The following is a 13136-nucleotide window of genomic DNA, read 5'->3' as shown; positions in this document are numbered from 1 at the left end:
TCAGACAATAAAGAAACAATAATTGAAGCAATTAAAACTGTAAAAAATATGGACGCTAAAGTTATAGCACCATATCTTAATACTATTTTAGATAGAATGTTTGAAATGATTGAGTTTGTTGAATTGTATAACTTTAATCCAATTCTTCAACAATTCTTTACTGAAGATGAAATTAGACCTGTTATTTTAGTGGATTATGTAAATGATCATTTCTCTCCAAAAGAACTTAATTCTAATTTTAAATTATTACCTAAGTTAATACTCTTAGATATTATTAATAGTTTTAATAACTTTGAAGAATCAGAATACAACAAATTTAAATTAACATTCTTTTTCTTTCAATGTTTTATTAAATCATGTGTAGTTGCAGATAAAGAAATTAAAGAAATAGAGACTATAGAAAAATTACTTCATAGATTATTAGGATTAATTGTATTTAGAATAGACATTCATATATCAAAAAGAGATATTAGAGGAGTATTTGAATTAAATTTAAATGTTGCTGAATTATTCAGAGATCTTTTGAGTGTAATGAATAAAGATTTTGTATGTCAAACAATTTCATACTATTATAATTTACTTTGTGAACGAAATGCTATTAAATTAGATAAACAAATGGATCTATCATTTTCTACGGTATATGAAATCATGAGACTAGATTTTTTATGTGTAATACGAGATTATCCATTAATGATAGAAATTAATTGTCCATCTATTCATAACACTGATATTACTACATTAAATGATACGTTTTGTCAAAGCAAATTTCTTGCTACTTTCTTCATTTATAGTATAACCCATTTAATATTTTATCATAAAAATGATATTAGAATAATGGCATCATTATGTTTATTAGAACTTATTCAAAAATTTGATATTGGTGTTGCCTATCAAGAATATCGAAGTGTTGCAGCAGAAGAATTTTCATCACTTATATCATTAATGATAGATGAGTTTGATATTATTAAAGAATGGTCATATGAAGTATTTTTTAACACAAATGGAACTTCAAACCCAAATCAGTTATTTGCTCTCAGAGCATTATTTCTCTGTTTTTTCTATATTATAAATGAAGTATCAGATGAATTTAGACAAACTTATATTAGAACTATCACACCATTTACTGTAAATCGTTTATTACAACTATTTTACATAGGTCAAAATTTGTTTAAACCAATGGATCATCATATGCAAGGAACACAAGGATTATTTGATTTTATAAGAAACAAGTTGGTTATTCAGTTAATGAAATTTTTTGAACGTGAATTACTTACTATTCGATCTCTTTATACTTTTAATACAAGTTGTGCTATTTTCATTCAAAAACCTAGAGGAATGACTGTGACATCTAAAGACGAAAATTTAGAATCTGATAAAAAAAGAAAGAAAAGACATAATACAACAAAAGAAACATCAACACCAGTTCTTCCTAGTGGTTCATTGCCTATTATTAGTCCCATTCAAAAACAACTCTCTTCTCAAAATTCAACACAACCTCAATTGCAAACAAAAGAAATCTCTTTAACAACACAAGAAAAACATGACGATGCACCTAAGAAAAAGAGAAAAAGAAAATTTTCTTTATTTTCTTTCGGTGACAAGAAAAGTCAAGAAGAAGAAATTGAAGAAAAACAACAGAATATTGTTGATAATTTAAAAGAACAAGAAAAGAAAGGAACTAATAAGGTGTTGTTAAAAGCTGAGCCAAGTCACTCTACTCATGAGATTAGTCCAACTACCGTCAAAGAAGAAAAAGAATCTCATATCAAAGACTTATCATTAGACAACCACCACCCTGAATATTTTGGTGGATCTCGAATTAATAGAAAAAGTACTTCATTACCTAGACTAAATATCAGAAGTTCAACTGTTGTTGACCGACCAAAAAATATTGGATTTGAAGCTGCTAAAGAAATATATGGACCAATGGATGATGTATGTCCACAATCAATCAATCGAAATGTACAAATAAAACAAGAGACAATAATTCAAGAAGGTTCTAGTTCAACAAAAAGAAGGACGTTACCAAATAATGGTACTAAACCATTATTACAACGTTTTGAAAGTGCACCTAAATTACAACTTGATGAATCTGTTCCACCACCAAAAGCTAATATAAGAAGGTTGTCAAGTCAAAAAAGTAATGTTTTGTTTAAATCAGCTGATTTAGATATCGCTGATATATTAATTGAAAGTGCTCAAGAAAATACTCTACCTTGCTATAAACAATTGTTATCACCATCATCAGAATCTCAACACAGAAGCCCTTGTTTGGTATTAAATGAAAATAATGAATCATTAGGAAAAGCACTCTCTTCAAGAAAAAGTAGTAACGAAATTATGTTAGAATGTAGTGAAGATACCCCAACGTCAGAATTGGCTAAAACAGCTAGAGCATTGAGTTCAAACCAAAACCCTGAATTAACATACAAGTCTAAAGTTATTAGAAGAAGGAAAGGTAGTTTTTCTCGGCCACATGAAGATGGAACAACAAAAATGAAGACTGGAGATGTGAATACTGGATTGATGAAATCACAATGCATCAGTGATAGTTCATCACCACTGATAACTAATAACAGTATTTTAGAACCACGAAAATACGAAAGCCCAATATATAGTGATGAATTAAAGATTACAATAACACCTGCAAATGGGTCTAATACAAACAAATGTGTTAATGAAAATAAATCACATAAGAACGGTAAACTAAAACAACTTAAAATACCAAAACTTGAAATGAAAAAAATACAAAAGGATGAACCTGGACTGAAAATAACTCAACTAGAACATCCTGATTTTGTTATTAATGAGTCACAGTCAAGTGCTCGTTTAAGGACCTCAACTGCTATACAAATATCACAACCATTAAATCGAATGATTAAACAAAATAGTTTATTTCAGTCAATGACAGAAGACGAAAAGAAAAATGGGAGATTACCTGCTATTGAATTTATGTTTGGATTACCTTTAGAAACACCAAGAAATAAACAACGAAGACAAACAGAAGGAGGTACTATCAAAACACCAAGAGGTATGGAAGAATCGTTTATAACTGAAAAGACTGGAATCAATAATGAAAAGGTATTAAATATTTATTTGTATGGAATGATTAACACAATTGTATCTAAGGCATCAACACTATGTTTCTTGTATCATGACCAAAATGAAGATATTCGTAAAATGTCAGGAAAAATATTTGGAGAATTATCACTTGCACTAAATAATAATGCGTTAGTTTCTGATTTATCATTTCTTGGTCTTGAGAAATTTATTCGAGTTTGTGGAGATGAAGTTGTACCTTTAATTTCACCAATAATCCAAGCTTTAATGCGAGTTGTTTTGGGAGTTAATGATTGCGTGGCACCAAGAGCAGCAGAAATTATATGGTTATTATGTTTTATGAATTATGTTTCTAAGCAAAATGTATCAACTACAAGAGATGCAATGATTACTTATTTGTTTCATGGAGAAAGTAATTTCCAACGATTACCAAATTTAGTGTATTTTCTTCAAAGTGTTCCTTTTGTTAGGTTACAAGCAATGTTTGATATGTTAGTACAACAAAGAAATAATTCAGCATCAGAGATGGTTAAAAATAATCAATTGTGTCTAGAAGTTCAAACAATTGATACTGCAATATTTGAAGGACATGCAGAAGATTGTGTTGTATTTTTTAATGATGTTTTAGAAAAAAGAATAGAATTGTTAAATGAAATCAAACATATGGAAGGATCAGTTATTGGCAGAGAAACAGAAATACAATTAAGTATTGTGTTATTATTATTTAAAACAATGAAATTAAAGGAAGAACAGATTAATACTATTGAGGCAATTACCATTAAATTTTATTCTGAACAAGAAGAGATTATGAAACAATTAAAACGTATGAAATCATTATTTGAATGTTATATGGATCTTCATAACTCAATAAAAAGAAATTGTAAAAATTCAACAGAACGAGTTGGGGCTTTAAGAGAACAATGTACTAAATGTAAAGAAATTGTAACAAGTTTTTTTAAGCATCTAGTAAATAGTATTAATGAAGTAACACCTGAAAATGTTAGAAAAGGTGCGTCATATTTAAATCAATACCAACAAAGTTTTGATGAACTAGCATCATTTGGAGTGGATTCTAATCCATTATTCCCAGTAACTCCAGATGAACTTTCGGATATTTTTCGAATGTACAAAGCATTAAACATACAAAAATTCCATTCCAAAAAGAAGTCATTATCTGATATGACTAATGAAAGTAGAACTGTAAGAATAAAGAGTTTAAGAGAGATGTCAATACAATTTAATAATTTATATTCATTCTTGAGGAATGAACCAAAAACCCCACGACTAACTCCCAGAAAAACAGGAGATACAAGATCAATTTCTACTATAACTCCAAAAAAGAAACAAATGTCTGGAGATAATACTCGTATATTAAAAAGAACATCAACAATTGTAAAACCTGTTTCTGTAAAATTTTCTAGTGGTTATGTTCTCCCTGATAACCAATTCTCATTTGAACATAACCAACTAATATATAAAATAATGCCTGAATTAAGTCGTTGCATTGAATCAAATAATGAAGACCTTAAAGTAATGAAAAATAATGAGAAAGCACAGGACTTGTTAACTAAGATAGTTGAACTATTATATATTTCAGAAGAAGCATCATCAAAAATTAATGAATCTGATAAAAATCATGAAGAAAATAAAATGTTAATGGAGAAATTGTATGGAGTATTTGAGTGGGCATATTCTGCTCAAATATTATTATCTTTTGAACCACCTGAACCAAATGATTATCTTAGTATATTTGTTGGAATGTTAAATGCTATTGAACAAAATAAAGAAAAACAAATAAAAGCGTATCATGAATTACAAAAAGTTGTCTTTAAGACTCCACAACAAATAGAATTAATGGAAAAAATCAATAAAATTATTGCTACTATACCTCCTCAAAAAATTATTAAAACTGTAAGAGATGTAAGAAAAAGGTGTTTACTGGAAGAACAACGTGAGGCTCAAAGAAAAGAATATGCCAAATATTATGATGAATTTATATCATTATCTAGACAGTGTTTATTAACAACTCAACGGAGTGAATTTAAAGCATTTAATAAAGCAAAAGAGGCGTATCATTTCTTAAGTAAAATGAGTTGTGGATCAATAATTGGAATTAATAGATATGTTCATTACATTGGAATGGAAGAAAGTTTAGAATCATTATATCAAAAATTAATAAAAAAAGGACTTAGTAAATGTGATTCTAAAACAGAATTATCAGATCTTACAAGTATATCATTTAGGTTAACTGATATCTCTGCAATGTTACGATCACCAATTTATATTACAAGTTGTAATTCTTCATCTAATTTAATTGGATCTATTCATTCTGTTGGAAATGAAATATTTTCTGTATCATTAGAACTTCAAGGATTACTTAATCTTAAAGGAAAATATCAAATAGATGAATTAACAGAAAGGTATTATGCGTTATGTGTTAAATATAGATCAAGTCCGTTATTGCATTTATCATGGTTAAATAACATTATTGAAAAAGAAATTGAATTTGGATATTATTTAGAAGCAGGAATTTGTGAGATTCAAGCTGTTTATTACATTTATAGAGTTACAAAAGGAAATGATATAGGTATATTAAATGTTAATCACTTAGCAAGTATTTGCTCTGATTTTTTGATTGACCGAACTGATATCAATGAAGTACCATTAGAATTTACGAAAGAATTATTATTAGCACATGCGTATCATGCTATAGAATTATTTAGAAAAGCTAAAATGACTTGGTTTGGAGTAGAGGTATGTTTAATGTTAAAAGAGTTTTTTGAAAATAATAATATGCTTGATGAATTAGCTACAATACACCAACAAATGGCAGAGTTCTTCTTAGGTTATGCCAATGGTAGTTCTATTGATTATAAATTTTATCTTGTTCAGATTGGAGAATCCCAATTTGTTTATGCTTCTCCGTGTAACAAACAAGAATTTAAAGAGATGTATTCAAAAATGTGTGAAACTATTGGGTATGATATTATTGAACCACAACAAGTTTATCCAATAATAAATGAAGAAGTTCAAACTGTTCCTGTTCCTCAAATTACTACTGCTAATAAATTTACTTATGAAATTTTTGAAGGAGATTCAGATAAAATGATGGATATTATTGCTGTTAAAGGTATTTATAAAACTCAAAGCTCATTACCAAGTGGATTAAGAAGATCAATTGTGGTAGAACAATATGATGAAGTATTAACACCAGTGAGATATTCGATTGAAGTAGTGGAAAGAATGATTGAATCACTTTCATTTTATGTTTGTGAATGTGAAAAAAATGGAACCAGTTCTTTAAAAGCAATTAAAGAAATGAGAGAATATATGACACAAAACATCATTAACGAAGAGAGCTTTAGTGTGTTAAGTATTATTAAAAACTTCTTCCCTGGTGGAGAGGATGATGATACAGAAGGAATACAATTATTACAAAGAAATTTACAAAGACTAAGATCATGTTGTGATAAGGCATATTCAACATACCAGTTATTATCACAAGAAATGGACAAAATACAGACTTCATTCAGAAAGAAGTATATGATATTTAGTTATCAATTTGCTGACTTTATAACCAATTTCGAAGATATGGATTTATATTAAATTAATTTATGTATTTGTTGAAAATAAAAATTAGTTGTTTTTAAATTGATCAAAAATAATTCATTTAATATATTGTTTCTTTGTAAGATACTCAATAACAATATTTGCACATTGGTCAACAGATTTTCCAGCAGTGTTCAAATAAATCTCTGGATTTAATGGAGCTTCATATGGGTCATCAATCCCTGTAAATCCTTTAATAATACCAGCACGTGCTTTTGCATAAAGGCCTTTTCTATCTCTTTCTTCACAAACTGAAATTGGAGTGGCATTATGAATTTCAACAAAGTTACCATATTGAGATACCATCTTTCTAACTTCATCTCTAATTTCACGATATGGTGCAATTGGGGCACAAACAACAATAGCACCAGAACGAGCTAATAAACTTGCAACAAATCCAATTCTTAAAATATTGATATTACGATGTGCTTTGCTAAATCCAAGTTCTGAAGATAAATTAGTTCTTACAATATCACCATCTAGAAGATAAACTGGTCTGTTTGTGTGTTGTTTTAATCGTTCAATTACAGCATTTGAAACTACACTCTTTCCTGATCCACTCAAACCAGTAAAGAAACAGACCAATCCTTGTTTATCAGTTGGTGGATAAATTTCACTAAAAGTATCTAAATCTTCTTTAGACAATAATTCATTTGGGGCAGTTCCATCACGAATAGAATTAATTAATTGAGATGATGACATCTTATCAAAATAAGATGGGGTAGCTGAAACAATTGGTTTTATACCAATTGTTTTTAAAGAAGTTGAAACTTCTTTTGGAGAACATTGTGGAACAAGATAATGACTAAACCCTCTATTTTTAGCAATAATTCCTCTTAAAATAACATCTTCTGAACTAATAGAGTCATGTGGGTGAGAAGTAACAGTAACGTCTTTGAAATATTTTTGAGTAGTTTTAACTAATGGGTGAGGTGCTGGAATATTGAGAACATTAATGTCAATATGTGGTGCGATACCATCTTTTTCTAATGATTTTAGTTGGTCAATAGATGGTTTAAGTAAAGGAGAAGCAATACCATGAAAAACAGATGGGTTTGTTGGTTTGTTAATTTTTCTTAATTCAGTATAGTCATAATGAGGTGGTGGTTCAACAAATTCTAATTTACCAGTAATTCCCATAGTAGCATTTCTTCTTTTATATGAAATTCCATGTGGTAATTCAAAAACTTCACTTGGTGTTAACAAACCAAGTAAAGTACCTTCTGGACCTCTCAATGCAAGTTTTTTAGCTTTTTCTATTTTTTTTATTTCTTGTTTATTTAGAGTTAAAACAACGGGCTTAGGAAATATAGCACCATTAGACATATGTCCTGTACTTATTACTTGTTGAACATCTTTTAAAGACATATATGTATTAACTGGTGCATATCCATTAACCATCATTTGTTCAAAATCTCCCATGTCATGAGAGTTAAGAGTAATGTCAGGATAATTAAATTTAGCAGCCTCAGCAATCTTAGCAGCAGCCATTTTATTCTTTCTTGAACTTAAAATTATTCATTAAAAACCCTTCAAGATTTTTCCAATTACTTCATAAAAGATTCATAAAATGAATTTTATTTTATCCACTTTTTGAACTACTCTATTTTTATTTCTTTTTTACGATTTTTGTTTTATAAAACGAATAATCATTCTTAAATCTCTTTTTTGAAAACTCAAAAATATTATTAGAGTAAGTTTTAATGGAAAATGAAAAAACACCATTAATTGTTGCTGTCTCTTCATTACTTTTTTTTATAGGAATATTTGTTGTTCATCTGACTTTGATATCAAAAAAAGGAAGTTTTCAAACCAAATTAAACATGAACTCAAACCCTTATCTAGAAAATAATATTAAGGATAATACCACTAAACTAGAAGAAGACTTAAAAAGAAAATTTGACGAAGAATGGAAGAAGAACACCGAAGCTTACAAAAAAAATGGCTTTGAAGTATTTGGAAATGTTAAATATAAAAAAATAGACATTATTACAAATGATTTTTGTCCTAATGGTATTGATGCTGTTTGGTTATGGGTTAATGGAAGTGATCCTGTTTTCCGTAAGGCTCTTGAAGAAAATGGTCAAAGGGGTGGAGATGGGAGATACAGAGATTATAATACATTACAATATTCTATACGTTCTGTGTATAATTTTGCACCATATATTAAGAATTATTATATTGTTACAATGGGACAAATTCCTGATTTCTTAAACACTTCATCACTTACTTTTAAAGATTACAAATTACGAATAGTTGATCATAAAGAAATATTTCCCAATAATAAAGATTTACCAGTATTTAATTCAAATGCATTAGAAGTTTCAATACATAACATTAAAAATTTATCATCATGTTTTCTTTATTTAAATGATGATATGTTATTAGGCAAAAAACTAGATATAAAACATTTCTTCAATGATTATGGATTATTAAATATTTATTATAATGGATGGAGTGCTCCAGAAGAAGAACAAGCAAAAAAGAATATTTGGCATAGGAGTGTTTCATTTTCTAACAGATTGATCAATGACAAATTTCATAACGGAGATATTGTTAAACATCCATATGTTAGTCATCATTGTTATTTCTTTAAAACTGATACATTAAAAGAAATGGAATCTGTTTGGCCTTATCAATTTGCCAAAACACGAACTCACAAATTTAGAGAAGCTAATGATTTAGCAATTCCATTTTTACATGGAGCGTTTACTGCAGAAACTGGAAAAGGAATATACATACCGGAAAGAAATTATTATTATGGTTCATTCACATCAGATCGGATAAAAAATTTGAAAGTGTACAAAGATATTCAAAAGAGTCACCCTCAATGTATTTGTTTAAATGATGGATTTTCTGGAAATGATATTATTTTTAATTCAGAGACTGAAAAATTGAATGAATTTTTAAACCAATATTATTCAGACCCTTCTCCATTTGAAAAGAATGCATTTGATTTAAGTTAAAATGTATTTATGCCTGTTTTATATCTTGTTATTAATTTTTTTGTTCTGAAAAAGAAAAGAACTGAAAACAAATAAGATGGGGATAAGTCCACTGTGTTGTACTTCATGTCTTTCTATTTGCTTTGTAGTTGTATTAGTAGTAGCTAATTTTGGAATAATGATGCAAGGAACAAACAAGTTTAGTATCATTGATAGAAGAGTTAAAGCTAGCGTCAAATATTTTGATGTTCCACCGATTAAAAATAAAGCATGTCCTAATGGTATTGATGCTGTTTGGTTATGGGTTAATGGAAGTGATCCTGTTTTCCGTAAGGCTCTTGAAGAAAATGGAAGAAAAGGAGGTGCAGGAAGGTACAGGGACTATAATACATTACAATATTCTATACGTTCTGTGTATAATTTTGCACCATATATTAAGAATTATTATATTGTTACAATGGGACAAATTCCTGATTTCTTAAACACTTCATCACTTACTTTTAAAGATTACAAATTACGAATAGTTGATCATAAAGAAATATTTCCCAATAATAAAGATTTACCAGTATTTAATTCAAATGCATTAGAAGTTTCAATACATAACATTAAAAATTTATCATCATGTTTTCTTTATTTAAATGATGATATGTTATTAGGCAAAAAACTAAAACCAGAACACTTCTGTAGAAAAGATGGAAAAATTAATATTTATCATAATGGATGGAATGCTCCTGAAGTTGAAAGAATGAAACATAATTTATGGCATAAAAGTGTTGGAACATCAAACGAATTAATTAATAATAAATTCCATCCAAAAGATTCAACTTACAAACATCCATATGTTAGTCATCATTGTTATTTCTTTAAAACTGATACATTAAAAGAAATGGAAGAGAAGTGGCAAGAACAATATAAACAAACACGAACTCACAAATTCCGACTTGGAAATGATTTAGCAATTCCATTTTTACATGGTGCATACTCAGTTGAGAGTAATAAAGGTGTTTATGTAAGAGAGAAGTGGTACTATTATGGTCTTGTTGATAATAATAGAACAAACAACCTCAAAATTATTAATGGAATTAAGAAAAAGAAACCACAGTGTATTTGTTTAAATGATGGCTTGGATGATAAAGATGAAACTAATATGAGTAATGCTATTGATAGAATGACATTATTTTTAGAGACATTAATTCCTAATCCATCACCATTCGAAAAATTAGAAGCAAATTAATTACTTTTTTGTTTTTAGGTTAGACATCAATTTTGTGATGGTTTTAAAGACATATTTTTTATAATTTAAAACTGTTTTGAAACGAATTAAATTTCTTTTTAATTCATAAATTAGTTTTTTTTCATTAATAACCCTCATCACTGAAGTCTTCTTCATAGTATTCATCTTCATAATCAAAAATGTTATCATTTCTTATAGGAAAATTTCTCAATTTCTTGGTTTTTTTCTTTCTAACGTATTGGTGTTGAGTTGATAAACTTTTTAAAGAAATTTCTTGGTTGTTAACAATTAATTGAACATCAATATTTTCTAAATTACTTACTTTTCCTAAAAATGCCATTGATTTTAATTGAATCTTTTCAATATATTTTCTTGCTCTTTCATAAAACTCAGGTTCTCTGAAATAAAATTTCTGTGTATATACCGTAAATTCATCTTTATTAAAGTATTTTAGTTGTCTAGTCTTATAATCATAACTTATTGGAATTATATCAATATATAGTGTAATACTTTTTATTGATGTAGAATCAATAACCCATTCATATTTGTCAGAAGTGGTATGACAAATTCACTGTAAAATTCAAATAAATTAATATTGAAATTACCAATTAATGTAGGTTTTCCTATGTATTTAAAAAGTGAATAATTGTTAATGGGTTTGATCATTGTTTGAATACTCTTGTCAGTGTCTATTATCAAAGTTCCACCAGATATCCAAGGCTCTGCTTCAATTTCAATACTTGGTACTCTTCCTTTAATGATTAAATTACTAATAGGTGCCCTAACACTAACATCTATTCCTTTCCCTTTACCTTCTATTGTTACATTATAAAAAAATGAAGGAATATTTCTTAATACCACTTTCCCTTTTTTATTTTTATTTGATATGTATACTGTTGCAGTTAACTTTTTTTCAAAAACAATTTCATCAAAGTCAGCACTTATTCTCATTTCCATAAGATTAGAAGAGTTCTTACAAAACAATTGTATACACTTATCACTCTCAATATCAATTTTATTTGTGTGATTATTTATTGTATATAGATATGTTCCATTATTTCTAACATTTCCAACAATCTTAATATTTGAGAGGGCTGAATTTTCTAGATCAACATTAATTATTCCTTTTCCACTATATAATTCGATATCTTTGAGGTTTTTTGAGAAGAAGATTTGAAGGTTTCCCTTTTCTAATTCTATTCTTAAACTCATAGTTTTTAATTCCCTAAGATCAATCACTCCATTTCCCTCTTTGATTTTAATTATCTTCTTTGTAAGATATTTTCGATCACAATATTTAATAAGTTTGTCTATTTCGTTTTGGTTAATAAGAGAAAACACTTCTTCTTCAACTCTATTTTCTTTGTTTTTAAATTCTCGTTCTTTAACATGTTGTTTAGTTTCAATAACCATTAACCCAGGTTCTTCTAATAGAACATTTACTTTTGGAGCTTTTTTCACAACACAAATCCTTACTTGATCAAAGCCTTGACAAATCGTTTTAATAGTTTTTAATGACGTAGAAGTATTATTTAGATAAATAATAATTCTTCTTAGATACCTCAAATTAACTAACTTTTAAATGTTTTTCAATTCATTAACATTTTCTATGATTATTGTTTCTAAGTTAAAACAATTCAATACAGAGTCAATATCAAATTCATTTATTCTTATTTTACGAATTTTTCTTCTATTTCAGGTTTTATTTTATTGGCGTGTGTAATACTTAATGAAGAGTCTATCCATGAAATCTTATATAAGCATTCTTTTTTTATTTCTCTTAACACATAATCACAGGGACCTTGTATTGTATTGATATTTGGAAATGTTTTAAACAACCAATTAATTCCACTACTTATATTTTGAGGGTTAATATGAAGCATTTCAAATGCCATAGCAGTGTTTTTTGATACCTCTTTTAATCTTCTGACTGTTGTCATTCCTTTTACGTACAAAAGTACAGATGATAAATAAAATGGTTCAAGTTTAGTCATTGAATTTAATATTTTGTTGTTCTACTTTTTAATAATGAGTTTTTGAGGTTTGTTTTTTTAGATTATTTATAAAAATAGTTTTCATCAATTCTATTGAATAAGTATTTTTCCAGCATGATTTAGCACTTTTCATAATTATAATAAATAATTTACGATTCGAGATGGTAGTCAGAAACATCACAAAACCATAAAATAATCACACTTTAACTTACCTGTTATTATCTAATTATGGTGTTGTTTTTGGTGAGATACACCCATTCAAGACTGGTTGATTGTTGTTTATTAATATTTAAT

At 27.8% G+C, this 13136-nt stretch overlaps 6 protein-coding genes across 6 annotated transcripts in view, besides 5 other annotated features; 3 read left to right on the top strand and 3 right to left on the bottom strand.

Annotated features, from left to right (window-relative positions):
* The window catches only part of EDI_091720 (uncharacterized protein), a gene marked incomplete at both ends in the record, with an annotated part of 8674 nt that extends 2008 nt beyond the window's left edge, over positions 1-6666 (top strand). The window contains one exon of the mRNA XM_001733273.1: positions 1-6666. This exon is cut by the window's left edge and continues 1827 nt beyond it. Coding sequence (XP_001733325.1) covers positions 1-6666 — 6666 coding nt within the window.
* Positions 6656-6740: a sequence feature (AT_rich).
* Positions 6727-8160, bottom strand: EDI_091710 (adenylyl-sulfate kinase, putative; the record flags this gene model as incomplete). Its single annotated transcript, XM_001736126.1, has 1 exon — positions 6727-8160. The coding sequence occupies one exon, from the start codon at positions 8158-8160 to the stop codon at positions 6727-6729; it is 1434 nt and encodes a 477-aa protein (XP_001736178.1).
* Positions 8161-8492: 332 nt separating this feature from the next.
* Positions 8493-9635, top strand: EDI_091700 (uncharacterized protein; the record flags this gene model as incomplete). Its single annotated transcript, XM_001736125.1, has 1 exon — positions 8493-9635. The coding sequence occupies one exon, from the start codon at positions 8493-8495 to the stop codon at positions 9633-9635; it is 1143 nt and encodes a 380-aa protein (XP_001736177.1).
* Positions 9098-9119: a sequence feature (AT_rich).
* A 76-nt stretch (positions 9636-9711) lies between the features above and the next one.
* On the top strand, positions 9712-10848 carry EDI_091690 (uncharacterized protein; the record flags this gene model as incomplete). The annotated part of the gene is made up of 1 exon (XM_001736124.1): positions 9712-10848. The coding sequence occupies one exon, from the start codon at positions 9712-9714 to the stop codon at positions 10846-10848; it is 1137 nt and encodes a 378-aa protein (XP_001736176.1).
* Positions 10849-11361: 513 nt separating this feature from the next.
* Positions 11362-12261, bottom strand: EDI_091680 (uncharacterized protein; the record flags this gene model as incomplete). The annotated part of the gene is made up of 1 exon (XM_001736123.1): positions 11362-12261. The coding sequence occupies one exon, from the start codon at positions 12259-12261 to the stop codon at positions 11362-11364; it is 900 nt and encodes a 299-aa protein (XP_001736175.1).
* A 257-nt stretch (positions 12262-12518) lies between these two features.
* On the bottom strand, positions 12519-12842 carry EDI_091670 (uncharacterized protein; the record flags this gene model as incomplete). The annotated part of the gene is made up of 1 exon (XM_001736122.1): positions 12519-12842. One exon carries the CDS (start codon positions 12840-12842, stop codon positions 12519-12521), a length of 324 nt encoding a protein of 107 aa, XP_001736174.1.
* Positions 12843-12973: 131 nt separating this feature from the next.
* Positions 12974-12994: a sequence feature (AT_rich).
* A 1-nt stretch (position 12995) lies between these two features.
* Positions 12996-13091: a repeat region.
* Positions 13011-13086: a repeat region.
* Positions 13092-13136: the final 45 nt, after the last annotated feature.

The sequence above is a fragment of the Entamoeba dispar genome, genomic scaffold (genome assembly GCF_000209125.1).
Source record: "Entamoeba dispar SAW760 scf_1105229459701 genomic scaffold, whole genome shotgun sequence".
NCBI classification, from domain to species: Eukaryota; Evosea; order Mastigamoebida; family Endamoebidae; genus Entamoeba; species Entamoeba dispar.
The sequence above is the reverse complement of the archived record's forward strand: the minus strand, read 5'-3'. Positions and strand labels throughout refer to the sequence as shown.